This window comes from Pavona decussata, unplaced genomic scaffold (assembly GCF_977016875.1).
Source record: "Pavona decussata unplaced genomic scaffold, jaPavDecu1.1 SCAFFOLD_105, whole genome shotgun sequence".
In the NCBI taxonomy this organism is placed as follows: domain Eukaryota; kingdom Metazoa; phylum Cnidaria; class Anthozoa; order Scleractinia; family Agariciidae; genus Pavona; species Pavona decussata.
The window spans coordinates 1,089,218-1,116,976 of record NW_028145519.1 but is presented as its reverse complement, the minus strand read 5'-3'; the positions used below and the strand labels follow the sequence as shown (position 1 = coordinate 1,116,976).

General features: G+C 38.2%; 1 protein-coding gene across 3 annotated transcripts; it reads right to left on the bottom strand.

The window, feature by feature from the left end:
• Positions 1 to 518: 518 nt before the first annotated feature.
• On the bottom strand, positions 519 to 26,807 carry LOC146471285 (gamma-aminobutyric acid type B receptor subunit 2-like). 3 transcript variants are annotated; one of them, XM_085120967.1, is made up of 16 exons: positions 26,605 to 26,807; positions 18,063 to 18,382; positions 13,944 to 14,081; positions 13,210 to 13,380; positions 13,008 to 13,121; positions 12,319 to 12,384; positions 11,341 to 11,541; positions 10,854 to 11,069; positions 9,546 to 9,609; positions 8,196 to 8,279; positions 7,053 to 7,203; positions 6,251 to 6,386; positions 5,658 to 5,762; positions 3,543 to 3,665; positions 2,400 to 2,735; positions 519 to 1,981 (listed from the first exon to the last, which is right to left on the bottom strand). In XM_085120967.1, the coding sequence occupies exons 2-16, from the start codon at positions 18,339 to 18,341 to the stop codon at positions 1,796 to 1,798; spliced, it is 2,370 nt and encodes a 789-aa protein (XP_084977093.1). In that variant the 5' UTR covers positions 18,342 to 18,382; positions 26,605 to 26,807; the 3' UTR covers positions 519 to 1,795. The 3 variants fall into 3 exon arrangements, with proteins under 3 accessions (XP_084977093.1, XP_084977092.1, XP_084977094.1); XM_085120966.1 differs by lacking the exon at positions 26,605 to 26,807 and adding an exon at positions 24,225 to 24,312; XM_085120968.1 differs by lacking the exon at positions 26,605 to 26,807 and adding an exon at positions 22,719 to 22,804.
• Positions 26,808 to 27,759: the final 952 nt, after the last annotated feature.

The window sequence follows — 27,759 nt, the reverse complement described above, 5'->3', positions numbered from 1 at the left end:
AAAAAAAAATGAGCTAAAAGGAAAACTCTGAAGTTAGCAGTATTAACTGCGTGTCAGCGCAGCAAGAAATCAATTTATTGCAAAACAGCCGCAAATGAGCAAAGTTTTGTCTACAAAATCACATGAATATACATGTACTTGCCTCTTCTGAGAATAGCCAGTCCTTTTATTCCATTGCTGATTTTTTCTTTCGTTTTACAGCGTTAAGTGAGCGAAACGTTTCACTTCAAGAATGAGGAGGAAAAATCCAACTTCTGGTCGCGCCGGATCGGAGTAAAATGATTCACTTCACGATCGGCGACGCTAAAAGCAGGAACGGCGGAATGGTGGAAAATCACTACAAATCCTAAAGCATAGAACGGCGGAAATCACCCCAAATAAACTGTAACCTTGACCCTAACCCTTACCCGTTCCGTGTTCTTGGATTTGGGGTGATTTTCTGCCTTTCCACCGTTCCGGTTTTTAGGGTTGCCCCTTCAAGACTCACGGCGCCTGCTGTTTATGATCAATACCCCCCCTTCATGTAAATTCCCGCCGCGCGTAGTCTTACTCTTTCTCCCGCTGTTGAAAGGTAAAATTTGGAGGAGATCGGATGAGATTAAAAAATAAAACTCCAAGGGAAATTTTAAACATGGACCGAAAAAAAAATGAGCTCAAAAGACTGCTCTTAAGTTAGCAATATTAAGCTCAAGTTTAAATTACACGGCGTGTCAACACTGCAAGAAAACAAGATCTTGCACGATACGGATAGCAATCCAGCAAAGTTTTGTCAACAAGATCACATGAATATACTCGCCTCTTCTGAGAATAATCAGTCTTTTTATTCCATTGTTGATTTTTGTCGTTTGTTTTACAACGTCAAGTGGATGAAACGTTTCACTTCTAGAGGAAAAGTCCAACGTTTCGTAGCGCCGGATCGGAGTAAAATGGTTTCACTTCAAGATTCTGATGACGTGCCAGTCAATTTGTTTCCTCCACCGCTATACGTCTTGCTGTTTCTCCCGCTGTCGGACACATAAATTGACTTTGTATTTTGTCGTCTTTAAAATTATGTTTTGCTTTTCTTTTTTCTAAAACGCAGTTGGCGATGCAGCTTCCCGCCGAAAAACAAGAAAAACGCGGGTTACCACACAGGTTGACTGTGGCATTTCACAATGGCTTACATAGAGGGGCGGAAGGACGTACGGACGGACGTACGCCGGACGGACAGTGACGTCATAACCAAACCAAAATTTCTCGCGTTCACGGGTTACCAAATTCTCTTAGCTATGGGGCTCCGCTGCGCGCGCCTGCGGCGCGCGCGAGAGCTCCGCTAAAAACAGGTAAACTGGGCGTATCTCCTTGATTGTCGGTAAGTTTTGACCATAAGAATGGCCCGAGATATCTAACAGAGTGCTTGCCATAACGTGTAGTTTCAAAACGCCGACTATTAGGACTGAAATGACTTCCAATGAAAGAAATAAAGAGCTGAAGCCCGTTCTGTACATTTTCCGACTGTATATTGTATTTGCTTGGAAAAGATGGGACTGTACATGAAAATAACAAAAGAATAAGTTGTGTTGCTTGCCAGCGGTTATTTCTCGTGGTGTCACTTCTGGTTAAGTAAGCACGGTAGTCTATGGCGCCATCATGCATTTCCAACTCTATCGAATGTCATTAATTTCTGACACCTTTTGTCTCACCGCTTTAATTCCTTTCCTTTATTTTACAAGGTCTTCCTGCCAAAGTACAAACAACCCGGTTTGTGGAACTATCTGCTCAAAATTATGGCTTCTCTGGTGTAACATGTCAATTCTCATAAGGGACTGGAGTTTGTGCGATGTCTTTCTTCCTGCGCTGAGTTTGGCTTGGGTCCTGGTTTGGGCTGTGGTTGTAGCTGTTGTCTTTCCTCTAAAGGCACCTGTGCTGGTGGAGCCTTGTTGAAAGCAGATGCAAAATGGGGTCTCTTGGTTCCTAGCGGATCTGCCCTGACTGTAGAGATCTATCCGAGAAAGAAGTGAGTAGTTAGGATTGTGGCTCTTGATAACCTCGTTGCCAGGCCTTTTTATTGAGTGATGGGCTGCATTTTATGGACAACCCTGGAACAGTTCAGTTCCCACCTGTATGAAACTTTGTAAAGCGAGATTCAGTGAAACCACTCGCCTGCAGCTCGTGGTTCCACTTGTCTTCAGGTTTTAACATTTTATGACGTCATTTATGGTTTATAACGGTATAGACCATAGAAAACTGCTCTATATATCCTATCAAGCCAACTGGGAGCTGGGCCTTTAGTGAATTCGAAAAATATCTGGTATCGCAGAGTTCATTCCTGAATTTTTCCAGGTTTGCTTTTCGTTAAGTTGTGTGTGATGCTGCAATGGTCTTTCATTTATTTATACCGAAACTATCAATCCACTTACCTTTGGAATAAAAACAAGGCACAGCGTAATGGTGGTACAAAACACAGCCAAAACGGACAACACCACATAGAACACATCCGGGTCATTATCCACAACGTTAACTACCGTCATGCCAAGCGCGCACGGAAACACCACATTGTAGACAGAGATTCCAATATGGCGAGAGTCGTTCAAAGCAGGAACAGTTACGTTTCTTGTTTCCCAGGCCATGAAGGCGCCAAATGCCAGCATAAGGCCTTTGTAAGCGTAAATAAGACCGAGCCACACGTTCGGGTATGAAGAACTGCAGTCGATGTAATATGGGACATACTTTGTGTCCGCGTGGGGGCTGTATTCCTGCAAAAAAAGGAATCATATTGAATATTGAAGGAAGCTGTGTCTGCTTCCTCTGTAAAAAAAATACTCGCGCCATTTTCAAATCGTAAACTTCTAAAATACGAACTAGCCCGCAAAATCGCCTGATGCTTAGCAGACGAGGTCGTTGGCCGAGTTGGCCAAAATCAATATTCTACAAGATGGAGCGGGATAATGGTTTTATTATTGGACATATTGATAGAAAGATAAGTTGTATTGCAGAAAAGCCGTTAGAGATGTTCATTATTTGTTACATTCTTCTCCCAGGCACACTAAATTACGTATATTGAAGAATCGGACAAGGCGACTGACCAACCGTATTCAACACCACACTTGAAACCTCCAGTAAGGGAGCCTCTCATAATCATTACTTGGGTCGTAGTCTTCGTTTGCAATTGCGTGTATAGGAAATCTTAATTTGAGGGATGTCCCGTCAGGGCACAGAAAAAACCTAAAAAACAACAACAACAACAACAAAAAAACAAAACAAAAGACGCCTGATCGCATGTTAAGGCCCGTTGAAGAGGTTTCAGCATTCGCTCAACGTTCGTTCAACAAAAGTTGAACTTATGTTGGGCAAATTTTGGATGAAAGGAGTGCTCGTTCTGCGGGGATTTCGCAGTCGTTGAATCTCTGGCGACTCGCATCGCCTATACAAGAGTGACTGCATCTGCAACTTTTACCGTTGACTGCTAATGTGACGGCCGTGATTAAAACTCCCTCGCACGTTTTAATTTATGCAGCAAACGGAAGAAAATTAATTGCTTTTGTAGCCGAGCGTTTACGTACCTCGCGCCCCGTAAAGTGTTGCTCGGCGTGCAGTGGATCGATAATCTCCGAGATGATGATGATAAGAAGGTCAATAGAAATAAAAACTGCCAGTATTGCGAAGAGCTGATAGTCGGTGATTACCTGTCGGGCATAAACACTGTTATTAGAAGACATTCAAACAGGTCTAATTGGCTAAACGGTTGTGAAGTATTTTGCTATATACATTTGCTGTCTTCGGGAAACAAACGTCCTTTTTGTTTGTTCTTGAATATATGACCTGAATGTCATGTTTTTCTGGTACTGATAGCTTTGTCTACTAAAACAACTACAAAATTTGTCCCCCCCCCCCCCCCCCCACCTTTTTTGGTGAGCGATCAGGCTAAGTATCTGGAGCCTCTGTGTTTGTGCCTGGCAGGGATGGGCGAGAGTATGGAACTCTGAGAGTATACAGTACGTCTGCAACTGTTTCCTTCGAGCTACGAGATATTGGTGAAGACGTCACACGCCTTGTAATTACGTCATTATTTCTGAACATCCGCCATCTTGGATTTCCCGGCTAAACAAATACCTTACATAACCGTTGAAATGACTCAACAATGATCAAAAGTGATAAAGAAATGCTAAAATTTTAGTAAAGATGTTAAAGTCACGAGCTGCTTTACGATGTGCTCCATATAAAAAAGCCTTTTGTACAAAGTGGCACTCAGAATGTAAAAGTAGGTTTAACTTTCACGTCAATACCGCTGACTTGAAAATCATACTTGTAGATGGACCGAGGATCGTCGCTTACGTCTTCGTGTTGTTACTGGAAAGATGAGTTTGCTTAAACTATGCAGACAAACTGAACAAATCTTGGTTCACCGTAAACGGTAATGCTGTTAAAGAAACCTTTTGAAGTGACGAGATACCCTAATTAACCTCATTTAAAATGTTAAAAAATAATGGCCGAGTCAGGATTCCTGTGGCACACCCATTCTGTCTATGCCCCAATCAGAACATACACCATCTATTATTACCCTCTGACGACAATCTGTCGGATATTCACAAAGTATAATTTTTTAGCGTGGTTGACAATCCGTATGCTTAAACTATGCAGACCAATTTAGATTTAACCAACAGGAGATTGTGATTTACACTGTCGAACGGCCGATTTGCTGAGATCTACTGCAACATGCAGCTGCAACAGTCTTTTTTTTTTTCGTCCACACTAGCACGCCGATATTCGGTCATTTTTAGAATTGTTGTAGAACAGCTATGACCGCGAGGTCCAGAGGAATTCTTTTCCATCATACAAGACACCTTGTTAGTTCCAACCAAATCTTTACTTTGTATCGTAAAGGTAAAGGTTGCCAAAATGAAATCTTTCAAAATTGTAACTATCTTCTGCTTCCATATTTCTTTCAACAAACAAACGCTGACCGCAGGCTTAATAATCGTAGCTCTCCCGGAAACGCATTTTCTTCGCAAAGCTTTCCGGCCGAGGCCTTCACTACAAGCCAACCTTTCGCAATCTTGCGTGTCCACAATACCCAAGTAAACATTGGGGAAACCGTACTAACCAACCAACGAGACAAGATCGAGGGATATATGATATGGAAGCAGAGACCTCTTACAATTAAGAAGGATTTCATTTTGGTAATCTTTATTGTGTAAAGATGTTTAGGAATTAACAAGGTGAGATTCTTCTGGACCCTGTGCTATAACTCTTCAAATATCCAAATAGATTCTGAGACAGTAGGGGTGACATTGCAATGAATATCTGGTCATGAACAACGTTTAAAATACTTTCGGCAAAGTTAAAATGGTGACTGGCCTGTAGTTTGCTTTTTCTGTTCTGCTTCCTTAAACAACCTTAACTGAGGAAAAAGTGTGACCCAAATCATTTCCCGGAATAAGTACATTCAGCAGACATATTCTTCTTCTTCTTCTTCTTCTTCTTCTTCTTCTTCTTCTTCTTCTTCTTCTTCTTATTATTATTATTATTATTATTATTAATGTAAACATTAACTACAGTAACAGTATAATCCATTTTGAAATTATTCTCGAAATTTTCTATCAGTATCGAACGTTTCCCTAAACAAAATCAGTCCCTCAGAACTCCTCGCATGGAAAGAGTGATTCCCGTTCACTTACCATTCTCTTTGTTCGATTGAGAAAAATTTTGTGCACTCTCCACGTCTTCAGGAACATTCCGCCAAAACCCAGAGTGAATCCCAAACAGGCCACCCAGGTGGAAAACTGTGTGCCAAGAAAAACAAGGAGATCGTTCATTAGCAGCAGTGTTTTGTCTCGTCGATCTTTTATCACTTTAAATACCAGATTTAAAAAGTTTCATTTCATGGTCAGGTTTCCTGTCTTCCAGTACTTGAAAACAACAACAACAACAACGTTAACAACAATATACCTGATAGCCTTCAAAAGCGTTATCGTTAGTGGATGTCATGGGTCTCTTAGACCCGAAGTGCAACCTTACTTTATTCATTTATCCCTCATGGTGTTTCACAAGGAGAGACCCAGGGGTAGATATTCGGGACGGAAAGATTTCAGGGGCAAAATCGGGACTACCGAAGTATATTCCCGATTTCACTCGTGAAATCTTCGGCCCGCCCCGACTGCCCCTAAACCTGTAGCCTTTAACCTCCTCTGCATGATCTTCCGCGGGTGAAAAACAAAAGAGGAAAAGGAGTATTTAAGAGGGCACAGTAATAATATCCAGTAATACTCACCCTGCAGCGTATAATCGCCTCCACATTGGGACTCACAAAGTTACCGTCGATGCCGAGTAGAATCCCAGCGATGTAAATAAGAATTGCACCAACCACAATGATGTTATTCATACGGGGACTTGACATTTTGATGAACCTGAAATTCCGTATATAATCCAATGTAAATTTTTATGTGAAGATAGTCGGATATTTTAAATTTTGTATCAAAAATGGATTATTTTCAAGTTGGGAGAAAAAACGGCACAAATTTATGCTAATTTTGTCGCTGAAAGCACTCAAAAAGTTCTGGTCCCAGTTGTTCAAAGGCCGGATAACTTTATACAGTGGATAAGTCACTATCCGACAGTTTCAATCTGTGCAAAGATTTCAGTATTTCCTCTTGTACAAGCGAATATGAACACTCTAACCACAGCTTAGTTTGGGAGTGTACGAAAACCTTGGACAACATTTAACGTGAAGTATTTTTTAGACCCTGAAAAGCGCGTTATCCACCGGATAAAGTTATCCGGCCTTTGAACAACTGGGGTCAGGGTTTTATTTTCCGAAGAATGAAAATAGCAGGGGCATTTGTGAGCCCTGAATTGTAAATATTTTCGTTAGAGGTTTTCCCATTGGCTAAATTTAGTACTTACTTTCTCGTCTATTTTACTAACGTGAAAGGTGAGATATCTTTGAAACAGGCCAATGTATAATATTAACTAGTGTTGAATGCGATAATGGAATTTCTCATAGAAATAGCTGTTCAAAACACTTGAGAACGTCGGCTAAAAATGCATTTTACTGGCAATTAACGAAGCATTACCTATGTGTACTGTGGCTGATGTTGAATGTCAGAAAGGCAACCGCCATAATAATTCCTAGAACTTCTGCAGCGAAAAAGAAGCCAAAAACCCCAAAGGATATCGTCTGCAATTTGTTGACAGTTGTCATCTGGTCCGCTGGAATCTTGCCATCTTGTAAAGAAAAGACGCTGTTTAAAACTTTTAGTTGTCTTATGAAAAATGTTGCGACATGTCGGCCAATTTTTGTTGGGACATGGTCCATTATATCTTCAGCGAAATGCTGCAAATATTGGTCTCGCCATATGCATTTTTCTGCCCCATAAAGACCAAGAACCTTTGCACAGAGACTCGCATGTATTCCTGTCTCAAAATTTTGAAGACGTTAGCATTCTGTTCCTTAACGAATATTTTGTTTCATCAGCTAAGTTGATAATGTAATTTGGCAACCGCAAAAAGATTCGAGAGCTCACTTTTAACCCTTAGGATTCGCTCTGACCAGGGCTCAGGCGAAGGGCTAACGCTCGAAACGTCACCACTAGAATCTCTCTACGGTGTCCAAATTACTTAAATATTCTTTTCCACTCCCCCAACGACCCAGCACCACTATACCTTCAGAAAATAACCCCCCTTATCTATTCGTCTTTGTTACTCTGGTTTGGCTGTTTACTTTCTGTTGCTTTTAGTTTCGTTTCGTTTTGTTGTAATTGAAAATGACAACTACTTTGCTTTAATTAAGTGTATTCTATCTATTCTATTCATAGGCAACGAAATTGATACAAATCTTGCCTGGAATTGCTTTCCAAATCGGCCTATCGCTTATACGCTCACATCATAGAAGAGACAAGATAGAAAGTCCAACAGAAACGACCCTGGGAAGTTATCGAACCAGAATTTGTAAGTAAACGTTTCGTTACCGCTGGCTTATAAACTTCAAGCTCTTCCCTTAAAACTATAAGGCACTGGCCAACGTATAAGCTTCAGAGATACGATCCAAGAAAAACCAATAATGGAGAGCATCATCCAAAAATTAGCAAACTTTGAAGTTGTCTGACATAACGAGCATATTTTGTAGTTGTTAAAAGTAATGTCGCGTGAATCCCTGCTGCAAAGAGTCCATTTTGATTTCTCCGGGGCCAACTACGCTAAAGGAGTTGCGAACTCACCTTTCCAAACAAATTTTGACGATTCCAGGACAATTGTTTGGTCCAGCACTGTGTAATTTCCAACTACTTTTATTTTTTCGTTATCTAGGAAATATAAAAATTTAATATCATCAGCATTCTCAAATGGCAACGTAGAATGGCTTATTTTTCAGGTGTCGAATCGATGTCGAACGCGCACTTTAGGTAAAAAGGATCTCAGAAACTTTTGAGTTTGTCTTGTATAATATATGTTAATTAGAGGGTAGATAGTACGCCCAAAGAAGTTTCCTTTAAGGTCCGCAACTAGGAGTGATGACGTCATTTGACGTGGTAATTACGTCATGATTGCCAAATGGCGGCCATTTTGGATCCGCCACCTTGGATTTCTGGATTCTCCAAAAACTTCAGTAATAGCAGCGAAATTGCACGAAAAGTTATCAAAGCCAAAAATGGAACACTGAGTTACTGTAAGAAAAGTGATTTTTTTCCTTCATTTCAAATGGGATTCTTCTGTTTTCTCCGAAAACTGCCTGTCAAAAATTGGTTGCCATAGTAAAGTTAATATTAAAAAGGTTATTCAGGTTCAGAGTTACCGTGGGCAGAATAATCCCCCCCCCTCCCCAACCTCCGTGTAGATAGGATTAACATGTTGTCGCCTGTGTTAAAGGCGTCTTTGCGTCAGTTAAGGACGGTGCCTATTATTGTTACTGCGCATACGTTATGCGCATCTCGAGATACTTGGGTTTCCTTTGAGTGGCGCCTACTAACACAGGGATATTTTTGCGCGCTTTAAAACTATGAGGAGAAAGCAGAACTAAGCAAGTGATTTTGGTATCCAAAAAGAAAATTGGGGGTAACCATGCATTTTTCAGAGATGGTAAAGCTTCAATTTGAAAAAAAGCGCCATACATTGCTTTATATTTTGCTACTTATTGGAATAATTGTTACTTAATTATCTCGTGGTTACCCCCAATTTTCTTTTTGGATTTCAATAGCCGCTACTAAGATCTGCTTTTCCCGCATAGTGAAAAACTGCGCAAAAATACTTCGCTATTAGTAGGCACCGTCCTTAATACAGTATGATCTATTCAGATGCTTCAGCTAAAATTTTAACTCCAGTTTCAGGAAACGGAATCGTATTTCCCAAATTACGAGCTGTAGTTGTCTTTACGAAAATGCTAGCTGACCTGTTTCGTTCGCATTTTTGCACTCTTCCTCTTATTTGATATATTACTTAAAATATTAATATAATAATAAATAAATGTAATACTAGTCTTTATTAAAGAGGGTAGTACGTAATTCCTAAGTTTCACCTAAGCAAAAATAATGCTTTTGAACAAAAAGATTCAAAATGTTCCAAGACTATCTCACCCTGCATTTGGCTGACTGTGATGATTCCTTTTCTTTCACCTTCATCATTAAAATACACATCACCCTGTAGAAACAACAAAAAGATCTCAAATGTTGAGTAGGTTGAGTACCATTGCGAAATTGAGTACGAGCGCGACTTTCAAATTTCAGACCAGTGAGGTTTACAGAACTCTCACTCTTTCTTGTAACTTACCAGCAGAAAAGTAATAGTGATAAGTTCAGTATATAAAGTTCGTGAACTAGACTAGATTAAAAAAGTCGTACTCGTACCGTACCCGCACTCGCTCTTGTTCTCGTAGTCAGATCTAAAGGGCCTTGTTGAGGGGGGTAAACTGGCCTTCTGAGTTACTTACAGCTATGAATGGACGTTTCCGAAACAACGTATTTAACCACTTAAGCCCCAATATCGGCATGTATAATCTCTTCACTATTCTCCCTGCGGTTATCATAGTTGAGAGATTTTCTTTAAGCATCACTTCATTTTATCGATATCTTGACCTGTAATGTTTGATCAAGTAGTGGTATCATAAGGAGAAATTAGATTGTGATCACTATTTGCGCGTTAAGGATTAGGAAACTTTCATCATCATTATTTCATTAAAAAAGTACAGGCGAAGACTATCCGCATATTACGCCGACCGGTTAGCTCAGTTGATTGAGCATCGGACTACCGTGCGTTAGGTCGTGGGTTCAAACCCCGGCCGGACCAACGCTCAGTGTCTTTAAATAACTGAGGAGAAAGTGCTGCCTTTGTAATGACATCTGCAAATGGTTAGACTTTCTAGTCTTCTTGGATAAGGACGATAAACCGTAAGCCCCGTCTCATAACACTTCAATGTTCATAACCCTGTGGGACGTTAAAGAACCCAGACACTAATCGCAAAGAGTAGGGCATGGAGTTCCCAGTGTGCTGGTCTGGTCTTTGTTCTGTTTCATGATTTCATTAGTTGGGTGGGTAGGATGAGGTCGCTAATGGACATATGCTGATGTAAACCGCATTTGAATATATATAAATAGAAAATACGGTATATAAATGTATTACCATTATTACCATAACCATTACCATCGAGGTGGATAGAAAAAAAAATAGGTTACACTATTTCACACAATACAGATGAATTGAAAAATAAAAGCAACTGATTCGATAGCAAATTAGACGGCAGCCAATAAACAATTAAATGATTAACACTAGCACGCGGTAGTTCGCGATCGATATCAATCTGGAATATTCCACAAACAATTTTCTATAAATGCTTTAGGAAACAGCTCGTTTAACTCATATTACGTGCACTAAACCAATGCTTTTACCGAAAATCCCTGAAATTTGACGCTCAACAGAGACCTATTGAATATCTGAGCCATTTCCGCGTCTTTGTACGTGAATTCATCGAGGGTTTGGTTTCTCGTGGCGAGGATTTCAGCTGACTTGTTGAGAGCGAGAGCAATGGCCACAATAGCATCGTACGCAAACCCAGAGTAGAATCCGAGCTCGTCTACTTTGCTTTTCCACAAACGGTACGCCCTCTGAAAAGCGAAACCAAAGACATAATTTTATTCAATAAACACCAAGTGATTAGGTTGTGTGGCAGTGGTGGTGTAGTTGTTTATTATATCGGACTGGTTGAATCATTACTTCGGGAAGCCACATTGTAGGTGATCCGGTGCTGTTGTTTGCATCTTGTCTGGTTGTTTCCTTGGACAGGAAACCATAAAATTCCACTTGAATATTGACTAATCTTAATATTATGAAATCTTTACGAGCACAATTAAACACAAATTACTTGTAATCCGTTACCTCGCCTCCTATTATATCAGGAGAAATTGGCCCGATTTTTCGGAAAGCTGTGATGATATAATTACCGAACGCCTCGGTCACATGTTTGGTTTTGCACTGAAACTTTAACGCATGCGCAGAGTGAGCTTCCCACCAACGGGATTGGTACCAGCCAATCAAAAGCCAGACATACTTGGAGCCATAATAACCTTGTTTGTACGCCTGCATATGGTGTAAAAGAGAAAGGAATTAGAAACATATGGCAGGTGCTTTATCGGGACCAGAAAGTGGATCATGACCCCGGATGAGTATATCCTCTACTCTGGGTATAGAGTGTGTGCACGGCGGCCATGTTGGAGGACTAAAATATTAGAAGATATTTGCATAAAAATAGAATATATTTCCCAAAGGAAAATCATTGTATTGTTTCGGTCCTCTAACATGGCCGTCGTGCACACACTCTATTGCCTCATCACATTCGTCAGTACAGGTTACATTAACAGCAAAATTTCGAAATTTCAATCAAGAAATGGAGAATGCCATTGCATTCCAATACTAGATAGACAGTTCTCGGAGTCATTATCGCTTTTAAGCTTTTAAGGCCTGGTTTCACGGCTTTGCACAATGCGTTATCTCCCAAAATAGGTGTACTAACAAAAGAAAAAAAAAACGGTTTGAAGACAATAAAATGCGAGCGTTGATTACATTGTCGATGTCACCTGGCATGCACAGCAATCTTTGCTGACTCTATTTCTCTTGCATGATTAATTCTCAGGCATGGAGACACTCAACAGAATTTCAAACCAAATTCTTAGTCTTTCTCTCATCTTTATCCATGTCAACAATCCTATAACCTTTGAGTTCCTTGTTTAAGTCTTCAAGCAATTTCTTACGGCAATTTCTTTCCTCTGATGTAATCCGGACAGCATTTGCCTCATAAACTCCTTAATTTTTTTTTGCGAAAACCGTTTTTTAAACACTGACTGATCGTGAATGCACCTGACAGAAGACTTCCACAGCCTTTTCCTCAGAGAATAATCCAACTATTATTCGGGCATCTCTATCCTAAGAAATAAAAAAATACCAATACAAGAGTCCATATACACCACGCGTACGGAGAGATTTATTAGGGACCTAAGGTCAGTTGGAAATAAATATTCACGTCATCTGATCTACTTTGTGATTATTCCAACCCCGTTTAACTTGTATAATGTGAACGATCAATTATCCGATAATTGATCGTTCACATTGTACAAGTGTAGCAACGGCCGTCAAGTCCATAAATTAAGTAGAGAGAAAACTGAATTCATCGTCCTTTGCCTACGTTCTCCTTAAAACTTTGAATCTAATCATTCCACGTCGTTGTCTTTCCCCTTTCATGCCTTCCGGAGCAGGTAAAGAAGCGACCAAGGGTATTTAAACATGTCGGAGCAACATGTTAAATTATAATGAATTCAGTTAATCAGACTTTGCATTTAGTTCGCTGTGCCAAGCCTTAGCAACGAAAAATTATGATTGAATAGTTCAGTAAGAAGAACCAAGCGACCTAAGGAACAGATGTGCAACTAATGCTGTAATCCTTCTCGAATTGGCTTAAAATACTGCAAACGTAAGAACATTAACCCTAGAATTTGCTTTTCTGGGCTGATTGGTTATTTGTTTGATCACTTGAAACTTTATTTAGTTACCTTTAATATCTTGATGGGAGATTGGTGGTCTTCCTCCTCGTTGTGACCGAGGAATTCTTTAGCGACGATGGAGATGCTGTTTTCTTCCAGTAACTTTGTTAGACTAGTAAAAGCCTAGGAAAAGTGTCACACTAAGTTACAACAAATTTGCAGAACACCATTTCTACCTGGATCTATCATCAGATTCATAGTTTAGACTCACAGCTTCGTAGTAAGGTTCCCTCTCTGTTAGTATGGCAATTCTGTCCCATTTGAAATGCTGCAGCACAGCTAAACGACCTCGGTTTTGTCCCTTCTCTGGTGGAACAGTACGGAAGAATAGCGGGTATTTTTTCTTGTTCGACAAATAAAATGATGTCGCGCCGTAGCTGACCTTTGTACGGAAAGGAAAAACAACCGTGAGCCAGTAAAGATGGAGTAGATCATTTTAGAAAATTGTGTTTAATAAGAAGTTATTTTGATTTGTTATATAAAAACGCTTGAACCGCTAGTAGTCGGAGAAACCTGCCTCCAGTTTGAGATTGGTTTACTGTCACGACTCCGTCGAACTGGCATATCCATGCTGAAAGCACGGGTGGAGGATACATTAGAAACATAATCTGTCGGTATTTACCGCTGGGAACGTCCGATAAAAATTCTGAAACCGACATCATGAGCAATCTGAACTTTTGCAATATTGCGCGGACCAATTCAAAGTACAATCAGAAAAAAAAAACACAAAGTGAAATGCATTTGGTATCTGAAAGTTCAGTCACTTCTAATAAAGTGGCTTCCGACCGAAACAGAACAGAGCATAATCTGCGTTAGGTATGTTTGTTTTTCAACGTTTTTTCTAAACTCCATTTCGGGACGAAACTGGCTACCCTGGACATTTCCAGCTGTTCAGACACAATGCTCAAGATTGCTGAATTCATTGTGGATATATTATATCTATACCTGTATAAGGTTCATAAAGCGTGAGCATTCGGCAATGGGTGTGGTAGCTGCACTGCAGATTCCTCCAAGTAGCATAATCTTCATTGGCGGTTCATTCACGTGTTGAAACAAAGCTTGGACACCAGCACCCAGCTGACACTGAAATAAACATGGAAATAAACTGCTTTAGAAAACAACGCTCAGTCTGATTGGTTGAAAGTCGTGTTTTAAAACTACATCTAAGCATGGTAAATTTTTCTTGGTTTATATTCCTTGAGAAGTAGAACAAATTTTTGTCAATTTTCTATGTAGAATTCTTAGAGCCTGGTTAAACCCGGGTAACCCTGGAATAACAGGGTTAGCCAGAATATTCGCACATAGGGTTCATGCCTGGTAAGTCTGGTTCAAGAACCAGGATACCCCGGTTTTTTGAACCAGACTTGCGCCATGGTATAACCCTGGTTTTACCAGGCTTTTGTTGACAGGATAAAGCACAGTTGTGACTAACATAAGATTTCTCCTTAAAATATTGCCATATTACCAAGCATATTGTAATAGGAATAAAGGAAAGGATCACCAAATATGAAATGGTTTTATTTTTCAACAAATTCTCCACCTTGTAATCTTATGACATATCAGGAAATAGCAAGGAGAATAGGCATAATTAAAAATGGGGCCTAAAACACTACAATACAACTTTACTGATTCCATCCACTAATGGTTTTTCAGAAACCAATTACAATGAGATAAATAAAAGAAACAAAATACAATATAAATACTATAAGAAGATATTTAAATAAAGGATAATGCGTATGTTACACATCCTCAGAACTACCAACGAATTAAAATACAACATCATAAGATTTGCATTGCAATCATTAATTATTTCCTAAGAATTTATAAAAAGCGCGATTCATGATTTGTTTTTTAAAAGAGTCTAAAGAGCTAATATCCCGAATCTCCTTAGGTAGACTATTCCACAGAGAAGTACCCCTGTATTGAAATGATCGCTGTGCTGTAGTTGTTCTGTAGAGAGGTACATGCAGTTTGTCCTTATTTCTAGGGCTTAAAGTAGTTAAAGGGCTTAAAGTAGTTAAAGGGGCAATCATGTCACCTATTTTAGTGTCACTTTAAAAGCTATACAATGCATTTGTATTGATGAATATGTTAAAATAATAGTTCAGTTTTGTTAACAATAACCATACTAGTGCACAGAAACTAATACTAATTATCTTTGACTGCGGATGCTTAGGATGGAAATGGATTGCAACATGAAAAATTTGGCCAATTTGTTTCAAGTTCTTCCTATTTGTTTGGAGAAATCACTAAAAAAGCTTTTATGGTTCTTCTTTTATGGTTTTCTCCCGGTGCTCTAAGAGCAATTTCATACCGTGAGAGAAAAGATTCTTTTTTTAGATATTTGCATAGTTTTGACGAAAAAACAAGGAAATGTCCTTGACAATGCCCCTTTAAGTTTGAGGGAAATGAAATGAGCAGCGTACAGATCTGCAGCTCGCAGTTCCACCACAATTTCTTAAACATTTCTACCAAATAAAACGAAGAAAACATTTTCTTCTTCAGTTCTTACGGTAAAAAAAAAAAAATAATAAAATGAGCCAGAACTATGTTTCATGAGGAAAACAGAAGATTAAATCATTTTGTTTTATATCCTATAAATCTCAAAATTGGGGGGATCGCTGCAAGTAAGGCCTAAGTTACGATTTTGGAAAGAAAACGTAGTCTCGAAAAAACAGTTGCTTAATCTCGAGAGGAGTGAGCTTGAAGTTCACAAAAGAAATTTAAATTTTTCGGGCTTAGCGTAACAACGGCAGAAGTTAGATTTCGGCCAGAAATTGAAAAGACACGAACATCAAGAAAGATGACATCGAAACCTTTTGTAAATTTGTCGGGCTTAGCGTAACAACGGCAGAAGTTAGATTTCGGCCAGAAATTGAAAAGACACGAACATCAAGAAAGATGACATCGAAACCTCTTGTAAATTGAAATGAATTAATGGATAGACGGATGGACGGACGGACGGACGGACGGACGAATGGATGGATGGACGGACGGACGGACGGATGGATGGATGGATGGATGGATGAATGAATGAATGAATGAATGAATGAATGAACGAACGAATGAATGAATGAATGAATGAATGAACGAATGAACGAATGAACGAATGAACGAATGAACGAATGAACGAATGAACGAATGAATGAATGAATGAATGAATGAATGAATGAATGAATGAATGAATGAATGAATGAATGAATGAATGAATGAATGAATAATGATAAATTTACGACTTTGTGTAAGGGACAGAAAAGCTCTTAAGTGGCGGTGTTGCCCCACCCCTCTCCTCCTCCTCCTCCACCTAAAGGAAAAAGTCACAGCAACCTTAAAAAAATAAATGAAAATAATGCTCGCTTCTGTGTCGAATTTGTCTGAGATTGGACTTGCAAAACAGAAACCGAATGGGTGCTGAGATGTGGCGTCAGTGAAACATTAGACGCTGATCTCTTTTACTAACAAGGTCTTAATTAAGCTTATCTATATATAGGTTTATTTTCTTCTCCACATTACATATCCCTAAGGCGCTTTCATTTCCTGATAAAATGGAGAACCCATTAACCTTGAGACTGCTGGTCACCGCTTCGGTAAACTGAAGATAACAAGAACCTTCGTATTAGTGCCGTCTGACCAGTTGGTGGAAGTCACGCTTTTGATTTCCGTCGGAGACTTAAGTTTTTCCTTTATTCTATGCTCGTGACAAGATAAACATTTCATCTTTTTTCTATATATATATATATTTTTTTTTATGGTTGACTAATTTTTTCACGGTACCTTTCCTTTAATAAGGGGGATCTTCAAGGAATGGCCCGAAGAAATCAATGAACTGTTTTGTTTTAGTGTTGCATATGAACTTAGTTTTAAAATTTAGGAATGAGGAGGTAATCATGCACTGAGAAAACAGAGAGATGGTGCGCTTCCGCTAGGTATTGTTGAAGGAAGTCATTTGTTTAAATTTTGGATTAGTTTCTCACTTACTTTAATCTAGAGGTGTTGATAAAATTTGTTATGGAGTGGATTGAATTTTGGAATCTTTCTGTTCCTCTTTTCCCCGGCACCACTTAAGCGGCATAACTCTTTTTGAGGCCAGGGAATATACTTAATTGCGTTAAATTGTAGGAACAAACTCAATGCGCTTTTTCTTTTATTTCTGTTTAACTATAAATCATTAACATATCTAATGATTTTAACTGAATAGAACAGTATTGAATGGGCCCAGTCGATTTTTGCATACTGAAAGCAACGATCCTCCTGTCACTCCTGGCTTCTCTCTTACCCCGCAGAGTTGGACAGTGGCTTGAAACAAAAGAAGTAGAAAATGTCGCTTTCTCTTTTCCTCCAATTTAATCTTAGGGTTTTCTTTAAGGGACATTAGAGACACAATTGAATTCGGTCCGTTTAGATGCTTCAGTCAAATTTGAATATGTCAGACAATTTTAGAATGTAATAGTGATTTCAGCTGTTGTTACTCTTTCGAAAATCCTTGTTGGTATTAGTTCATTCCCAAAACGATAACTTCATCCCTCGCAAAAAAAAAAACCCTTACTTTTCCGTGTTTAGAAATTTCCAGGCGATTTTTGTTTTCCTTTCGTTTAATTACAAGTAAAAAAAATATTTATCCTGCGAATTCGCGTGGAATATCGCCCGATATACTTCGGCCGACTAGGCCGTAAGCCGAGTTGGATAAAATCAGGGGATTTTCCGTTTGATTGAGCTGGATATAATTCTTTCATTATTCAACACATTGATAACAAAGCACAGCTTCATCAGCTTTATTGCAGAAAAAGCTGGAGACGATCACCCGAGGTCGTTGCTAGTTTAAAGCGTTCTGCCATTTTCCCCGACACACGAAATTACGTACATCGCAGGATATCTTTTATGTACGGACCACGAACATTGATTGCACCATGCCCATATTTTGTCAGTGCTACAATGTGTTGAAAAATAGCATCAAATATCCTAGGTAACGTAGACCTTCCGAAAAGATATCTTACTAAGAAGATCTGTCGGTTGAACTCGTTTCATTTTCTGACGCCGAATACTGAATACCTAAACCCAACATACCTTTGTATCCTTCCAGTTTACTTCCAGTTTATAACCAGGTAGGATTTGCGATCGGCCATTGATATATTCTAGTGCCTGGTTAACTGTCTTGATAATCCCCGAAGCGTTCTGAAACGTAGTTATTGAGCCAGAAGCATAGAGCCCTCCTATTGTTAGAATCGTCCTGTTCTTGTTTTTAAGCCCTTGAATGGAGTCAACCGCGCAGAGATACAAGAAAAACGGAACCAAAATCCATCTGGGAGTCCCAAATTCTGCGAGGCTTTGGTTGCGGCGCCCCATTTCTTGTGGTTGATCTGGTGTTTGACTTGTTATTAACTGATCTGCAAGAATAGAAGAAAGCGGCGACGAAACGTCGCAGAGCTCTTTAAAAGTCTCTAAGATTTGAATATCAAAACGAACAAGATTAATTACACGTAATTTAACAAGTCAATATCAACAGAAGCAGGTGCGTTTTGATCAGCTTAATTGCAGTAATTAAGAATCCCTTGAAACTGAAATACTAATGAGACATTTTATTGTCCTTAACTTTATCAATTCACTTCAGAGAGCACGCGCTTTATTTCAACGTATAAAAAAGAAAATTAATTTCCGTTTTCAATTTTAGCGAAATGGCCGCACATATAAAAGTACTATTGAAAGTAAGAACATCCCACATAGACTCAAAAGTTACATTTACCTTGTTCTGGATGATAAACAGTACCACATAAAAGTATTAAACGTATAATACGTTTGTTTAACACTTGTTCGGCTGTCCGCGTCTACCAGTCTACTTCAGTTACAAAAGAAAATTACAAAAAAAAAAAAAAAAAAAAAACGCACGGGCTAATAAAGAGTAGCTGCTTTCATGAAAATGGTATGTTGTTGGCGGCTATCTTCTACCTCTTGTATACAAAAAAATCGATTGTCATCCAAAGACTAAAAAGGTAAAACCACTTTAACAACACCAAAGAGAAGCCCTTCTTTATTATAATTATATATAGTACGTGGCCTCACTTGAGCCCTTTATTTAGACTCGAAAGCTAAATATTGAAGTGTATTTCACGTTGAAATGCGCACACGAATGTTATCAGTCCGAATAAACTAAAAGGCACAATGTATACAACTAATTTGTTAGTATTTGAAGTTTACTTAGCTGTTGGCAATCGGCAATAATGAAGCTGGTGAGAGACAATTTATTCGTAACATTGAATTCTATCCAAGAATAAAATATTGGCAAATATTCACTGTAGCCCATATCTAAGAAAAATAGCTTTGAATTTTTTTCTCAGTTAAAATGTTTGTGGAAACAAAACACACAAAGCCAAATGTCAAATTTCAGACTTGGCAAAAAAATTTCCTGAATTCACTAAAGTGCATCTTCGATATTTTACAGCGGTTACCAATAACACGCGACCTATCGCCTTCAAAAGACTCCCGATAACGTTGCATTTTGGTGGACGTCAATCATAGAAAAGCCGTTGAAATTAATTTGAATTCTGACAACATTTTAAGGAAAAAGAACCAAGAAATTGGCTGTTTTACCCGCTGAAAGATGGTAAACGTTTTAAGTTTATTTCCAATCCAGGTTATCTTAAAGAATGGGCATTGTTTAGATGAAGCATTTTTTGTAACATTTTAAATCGCTACCGTAATAATTTTGCAGAATCAGCGACGCGTGCAATTGAGCAAATTATCACGTGCAGTGAAAATTAAAATTTTTAATTCAAAAATACCTTTTATTTTACCTTGATCTGGCTCGGAAAACAGTGTAAATAAAGTTTGCCTTCTCTTAGCAAGGAAAAATTCTTAATTTCTTGGCGGGTTACCCTGGAATCTTGTCAGAATTCAAAATAATTTCAACGGCTTTCCTTTGATTGACGTCCACCAAAACGCAACTTTATCCGACTCTTTTGAAGACGGTAGGTCGCGTGTTATTGGTAACCGCTGTAAATGAGAAGACTCTAAAAAAAGGCTTAGCAATTCTGCTAATTTTAAGATGCTTTTTCTAGATGTATCAATGGATTTTCATGTAGCTTACATCGAAAATTTTTAACTGAATTACCGCGATAAAATAACATGGCAATACCTATAGCCCCTAACCTAAATTGCGATCGGTAATCAGATTGAACGAGGCCTGAACTGTGTTCATTCACCGTATAAGAAGATTATCTGCCATGCACATCTGTTAATAGCGACGTCCGAACAAATTTCGCTTGAGTGAGTTGGAAGCCGGGAATCAGTCGCAGTCTTCGCTGGCCTCAATGGGAAGTGAACCACGACAAGCCGCAGCGGACTCTGGCAAGAATAGTTTATCACTCGCGGTCGTCTGAAAGCAAGAAGGAGTCAATTATTTTCAGCAATGTTAATGTTGATTGTAGCCTCCTACGCAAACGTTCTATGGCTCGTTACGCCACGCAATCCTCTTTCGCGGGGAGGATTGCGTGACGAGCCTTAGAACCTCTGTGTAGGAGGACAAGTTGATAGAGTTGTGTTCCTGACTAGACATTTCTGTTTTGTAGAACGCGGAAAACTGAGTCCGGCAAAGCTCCCGCCTATTTCATTTGCTTCAAACTCCGTCACGTATTGTTATCGATTGTGAAGCGTTTGTTTAGGGGCCAATATGAGCTGGTTAAGGTACTATAGCAAGTTAGCAGCCAGGAAGTTCTTCTCGAAAATGGAATTGCTGTCGAAGCCAGGGGTACTCCGGGAATTGTGTTTGTGTTAAAGGGCTTTTGTATTTTCATTATATTTGTACATTTTTACGCACACCTGCCATAAGTCGTTGCATGTTGCGTTATAGCCAGGTTTGGGCATTTTGAGCTCTTGCTTCTTTTTGCAGGTGGTTTTTGCTTGATAATAGCTAGCGATCGGTTGTTTGGCCTTCTGTTTTGTGTAGAAGAGCCTCTGTAATATTTGTTCATGTGAGTGTATAATAATAAAGCAATAAATAAGTGCTATAGCCGGTTCTGCATGGTGGCAGGACATCTCTGTGGGTTGTTCGTTCTTTTTGTCATAGTTAATTCAGTGGGAGACCGGTTATGAAACCTTGCCATGAAAACAATGGTGCTGCAATTTATGTTGGAAGGACCACGACAGTGCGCAATCCTTTGTTTTAATGTTCACGCCTACGGTTGGATATCTTAACAGGGACGTTTCTATTGGTCAGTTGCTCCAACAGTTTTAAAATTTATGTGGTTTGCGTACGGTCAAGGCCAAAAATGCTAACAAAAACATATAACAAAGACGTCTGTCAGATTTCATAACCATTGCCTTTTTTAAACATGGTGAAAGCAATGAGAATTTATGTCTTTAACCTGGTGAATAAATGATTAGGTTAATTTTTCAGTACGTAACGGATAAAGAAAACTCGAGCTTTCCCAACAGGAGTTGAACCTATGACTTTTCGATTACTAGTACGGATGTTCCTCTACCATTGAGCTTACAGGAGACTCGTCGGAGCTAGGCTACTAAACTAGGTTCATGTGGCAAAAATCTTTCATACTGCTGGGATATTTGAATGTCGATTAGTGGCATATGTGAAAGAAATGAGATGTTAAGGGTTTTAGCCCGGTGAATAAGTGATCTTGAAAACTGAAACAATTTCATCCTTCCAAATGCCAGATTGTTTTTTTACATTTCTTGTGTAGCCCAAAATTTTCGCATAAAGTGAACGTATAAAATCTTTTTCAGAGATGTAACCACGCATTGCGGTTTGTTATCTTTTAGAATAAAGAGTGGATTATGCAATTTTATATACTGAACGAGAAGCAAACACGGACAGGTGTAAAAGCCCATGCTTTTGTTGTCCGAGTCACTTTTTTTAATTTGCGTATAATTTTCTTATGCAACTGATTCCTTCAATTTATATTTCGAGTTAAATGATTTGAAATGCTATTGCATTTGCAATCTTAGGCACTTTGTTAGCATGGCAGTACACAATGCGGCGTATTTTCTAAATTTTATCTAAACTCCTACTAATATATTATATTTTATTAAAACTGGATCATTGTATAATGCAATTCCAGGGATTTGAATGGCTTAGCGGCCATGGTATATGAGCCATTACCATGCCCGAGAAATAGCGAACATTAAATTGTCTTCTGGTGGTAGCAATATTTCTTGTATGTTTTTAATAAAGCAATTATTCTACTCGTGCTTGTTGGATACGCGATGATTATAGCCAACTCGACGCTACGCACCTCATCTCATATTTAACGTGAGCTGATGGAATAATTGTTTAAAATATATTATATATTACTGGAAGGAATCAGTTTTGAACCGTATATGTATGTGATGTTTGGACAAAAACTGAGGCCCCTGATTAAAATCATCTGTCCAGAGTTCAAAAATGTGCTGTTCCTTGATTTTAGTAATTTGGGATTCTATATCACGACGGTGAGAGATATTCGTAAAATACGAGATAAGTACCTTTAATTAAGCACATTTGCATTAGAAAAGCTGCGAACCTGTATTTGTAAATTAAGTTGGAAATGTCTTTTTTTTTTCCATTTTGTAGTATACTGCAGTTTATCCCGTCGAAAAAAATGCAACTATACGAACTTGCTTTGTGAAAATTATCTTTAAAGCGTAAAACAAGAAAAATATTTCTAAGATGTGTGTAAGCTAGAAGAACTTTCGTTTCCTTAGAGAATAACAAACAAATTGCACAAAATTTACCTTTTCAACTGACAAAGAACTCCTGTCGTCCAAGTTATATTTTAACATAGTTTTAACTTCGCAGAATGGTTTTGTTAAGTGCGAAAAATGGTGCCCAATTCATAGCCCCAGTGAGTGGTTTGTTGGAGGGCAGAATGCCATAAAATCCTGCAATATTGATACTTTTAACAGCTTATAAATAAGCTAGGTCGAAAATCAATGGAAACCACTTTTCTATTGTTACTTTCCCCATATTGTTCTAAATTGTTGACTGCTGCTAAGAGTGTGCAAAAGTAGGTTAAATTAAATAATATCTAGACTTGTCAGCGATAAACTATCTAATAGAAAGATTATACTCCAAAGTTACTATGCTAATTGTCAATGCTTTTTTGATTAAGCAGCCTTGTCAGTCATAAAGAATTTGTATGTTCTCTCGAGAATTTTTCCTATTCCTAATTATTTTAATTTTGGCTTTCTTTCTACAACTACACATCGCACAAGCACTCTACGCCTGTACACCTATTTTTCTCTAATAGTGTAGAAATTTGTGGCAGAATTTCAGTTCAATTTTCTAGCGTGGCACTAGTTTGACTACGTTGCGTACCTTATTATCGAAAGCTTTTAAACGCAGGCTCGCTTTATTTTTATCTCCGTTGGAAGACGCATTCTGCTCTGCATTCAACAGTATTTCAGTTTTTAAATAATTTTATAGCATCAGTGACACAGGTAATTGGTCCTAAAGATCTTTTTTACAAGTCAAATTAGAGTGTTTACGGGTAGCTGATTGTTCTGAGTTTCTGTTATTATCACATGCCACAATGGCCTGCTTGATATTGGAATCCGCCGGCGTTTAATATTAAGTTTTTAGAATCGGAATCTGCGGTTGTTGGTCTTGATAATTTAAGAAGAAGTACGTTTTCTGTTAAAATCTTGCAAGTCTCTGTAAAATGAATTGCTGAAAATTTCTTGAAAGCTAAACAAATTTATCTTATCCACAACGTTCTAATTATTGCATTTCAAATCGGTGTACGTAGATTTAAAAATAAGCTTGAGACCAAACGACGTAATAAAAATGAAAAGAAAATTCTCCTGTTTTTTTTTCCCGTGATAAACTCTCACTTCGAAGACTGGTTATAATAATTACGGATCCATTTGCTACACAAATCACCGTATTCTCTAAACCAATATGATATAAGCATTTATTCCAACCGGGAAGGAGAATTGATATCTCCATCTTGGAAGGCCCAACTGCCGCCTGCTTTCTGTACGCTTAAGCAAATAAATATCATGGGAACGTTCAGGATATAGATTAAAATCTGGAACGATGAAATATTTTTTCGAAGTATAGTGATTATTTTCCGCCAAAGAAATTAAGATTAAAAAATACAAAATTTGCCGTAATTTACCTACTTTAGATCATCGAGCAAATCTCGCTATGCTTTCACACTGCATAAAAAGACAGGCAATTCAGATGGAGCATTTATAATCCGTATATAAACAATATATTTTCATTAAAGAAAATTTTACCTTTTTTACACAGTTCGTTGAACTCTTGGCAACCTTCTGTCAACTGCGGTTTTAAAACGGTCTCAATTTTATCTGCCTTTGGCATCGATGTAAGTTGTTTTTCATTTTGCATTTATTTATTTTTACGTCTATATTGAACTGTATGTGGTTTACAGTGATAAATTATTCAAACGTGTATTTGTTCCTCGTTGCCAAAAAGAAAACAAAAAGCATCTGAATGTCATTTTTGTGTTTGTCGTCGGGTTTTGCCTTTTATATGTCAAAAAATTCATTAATCTTAAGGAACACTTGTCGTGTGACGTAGATAATATTACTGAAAATAATTACCGTCACTTCTTCGATATACCTTTGCAGTTCCTCTTGAAATGATCTTTTCAAAGAAAGTAAAATATCATTGAAGCAAAACCGAATCTTATTAGCAATCTTTCACCTTTTTTAATTGTGATGTGAAAGTAATTAACAACGGTAGACAAAACGGCTTCAGTTATAAATAGTTTCCAATATGGTCGATTAATTTGAGTTTGAGTAAATTCTCAGCTCCGACATTTGAAGTGGCCTGCGATAAACACATTAATGATTGGACTTTAAACACCATGAACTCGTTGCCTATTTAATCAGGTGATCCAGATTATCATGGTTTATCAATTTCTGCTTGTCATCATGCCATCTTTTGCCTAAATGGTTTATAGTTTGGATATAGCATCCATTAAAATGCTGAGTATGAACTTTGCATCAAGCTATAATTTAAATTCGTGTTATTACATAAAAATAAATTGAACAAGAAAGCGTTTTTAAGGTTAGAGCTGTATATAACCGAAAAGTTTCACACAAGGGAATCAATGCCACGTTCCTCCTGGGAGATTTTTTTTTCACCCACCATGTTCAGTGGATTTTTTTGCCAATGCTTTGGACAAATTTTGAGAAAGTTTGGTGGCAATTGCTTGACGGATATATCATGTGTGAAATGACAGAAAGCATAACACTCATAATCTTATTGTCTTTCGCTCTATATACGTGCAGCACCATAATATAACAGACGCGACATAAACGTTAAAAGGTTTACACGTTCAAACGTTCAAATCGGCAATTTTAGCATCCTTTGTGACATTCTTTACAACTTTTGTTGTAGCGTAAATTTCATTATCAACTGACCTAGACCAAAGTAATTACTGTGGCCAATCACGACAGAGCTAAACAGCGCATGAACCAATTAGAACTCGAAGAAAATTCACATAACCGAGCGGCTGTCCAAGCGCGGGAAAACGCCTGCCAACAAGAGACAATTGTTTTGGTTTAGCCTCTCATCGGTTGAGAAACTGGCGCAAGTTTTTCTAACCAGCCACGGTGCGTAGGAAAGCAAAACCAAGGAAAAAACGAATTACTTTTGATGCTTAATTTAAAACCGCTCTATTTTTGTAATTTATGATATTATCACTCAAATAGAGGATAGCAAGCCTGTGATGTATCAAGCTACATTGTTCTTACAAAGAGCCGCTGCAAAATAACTTATTACTGAGTGCTATGCAAAGAACGTTTTAAGCTATTAAGTGAACAGTGTTTTGATTTCCTTGACATTTTTAGTAAACTTTCATGACAGAACAAACACGACGTTTTTAAAATCATTGAATATCGTGAATTCATAATCTCTGTTCAATGACTTTAATTTCAGGCTAGGTGTTTCGCCATCCGCGGCTTCCGTGGCCAGGCTGAGTTTCTTAAATTATTGTGACTATTGCGACGTTATTTTAAAAGCGCTTGGAGGTCAGCTTACCTAGTAGATAACAGACGCAGAAATTTAGAATCAAATTATTCTCTTAATTTTAATTTCTATCGCAGCGTCAAAAATTACATCAAAATAAAGAATTAGCGAAACTGATCTTGGCACAGAACAGGGGCACCCAACGAAAGTTTTCTCTCAAATTTTAGTCTATCTGGAGTGCCTTTAAAGCTCTGTAGGTTCATTTCAGGCCGCGCTATAATATTTTTAACTGTTCGGTAGTTCTAGGGGAGCTTGATTCTTTTCGAAATTACTAGGGCATCTTTGTCCATTTCCCGAAAACCTTAGGTCTTATTTCCCTTCCGAAAATTTTAGCTGACCTTTTTTCGGCACCCGAAACGACATTTTTATCAACCCGAAAACACTAGGCCTTAAATTTCCCATATCACGAAAGTTCGAGGTGAAAATTCCCTTTAGAAAATTGTAGGAGATTAAGGACCTTCAGAACAGATAATTTACCTAAACGATCCGTTCGGTGCAACTGACGGAATACAATTATTCCATTCCCTTCATTTTGTAATATTCATTTGAAATCACGTTTTCTTGATGAATATCTGAAGCGCTAAAAGAGTTTTTATTTTAAAATATGAATTAAGACCTCACCTCGCGATTTCTACCCATTGCATCCACATCGATTGTCTTCCATCTTTGTCTTGATAAGATCTCATTTAACAGAACCTGAATCCTGCCGTAAGTAAATGTTCGTGGTCACGTAGCGCTAGAAGTTGTCAAAGGCGCTTCCGAGCAAGGTGTCACATTTTGCAGAGTTACCTTTTGCTTGGGCAAACACCGAAAAGCGGCCATTTCTTAAAAAAGTAAACGTTGTATGAACCGGCATAGCAGGTGATTTCCGAGTTGTTTTGAGCCTCATTATGAAAGCGAGGCGAAGTGCAAAGGTTTTCATAGAAAGTTAGTTTTGTTTGCATACGAATGAAAACAAGTTTTTATATTAGAAACTTTGCCCTTGGCCTCGCTTTCATAATGAGGTTCAAAACAACTCGGAAATCACCATTTTGGGCCATCTAGGTTTAAAACATAGGTATTTGTTCATGGCCGCTCTTAATTCAAAATACTAACGATGCAATTTTCCAAATTAAAGTTTAAAGATAGCAGAATAGCGGTGTTCACTAATGCGTTGGTGTAAGTGTCGGGCAGTAAAGCCGACATAATTTGCATCGCACAAATCACATTGGAATGAATATACAACACATTGCGTTTTGATGATCGGAGGCTTGTTTTCCTTTACACTCAAAGTTTGCGATAAAGTTTAAAGAAGAGGAAAAACTCACGATTTAAATCATGCGTTTTGTTGGAAAATAAGAGTCCCATTAGATTTCTCTCGCAAATTGTTCTTTCCTTTGTGTTAACACGATCTTACTTCATTACACATGATTATTGTACAGAACACCATTCACTTGTATATTTGCTTAATATTTGCTACATTTTTCCTTTCAATTCTGATCATGGACACTGGTCAGATTAATTACTTTGGTTTGGCTATTAGAAATGTTCCAAGAAATCTAATTCTGGATGTTACAAAGACAGCGGATGATGGTTTCAAAAAGCTCACTATATTACGAGAGCTAAGATTCTTGGGGAAATTTAGTGCTTTCCATATGACGCTCCAGGAAAAATTGTTTGTAGTAATATTTTCGGGGGCAATGGTACAGCTACCGTTTGTTTACAATCCAATTGATCTTTTACCAAAGCTTGCATACTGCTATTTACTTCGTAATAAGTATTTGTAAGTTGTTTCCA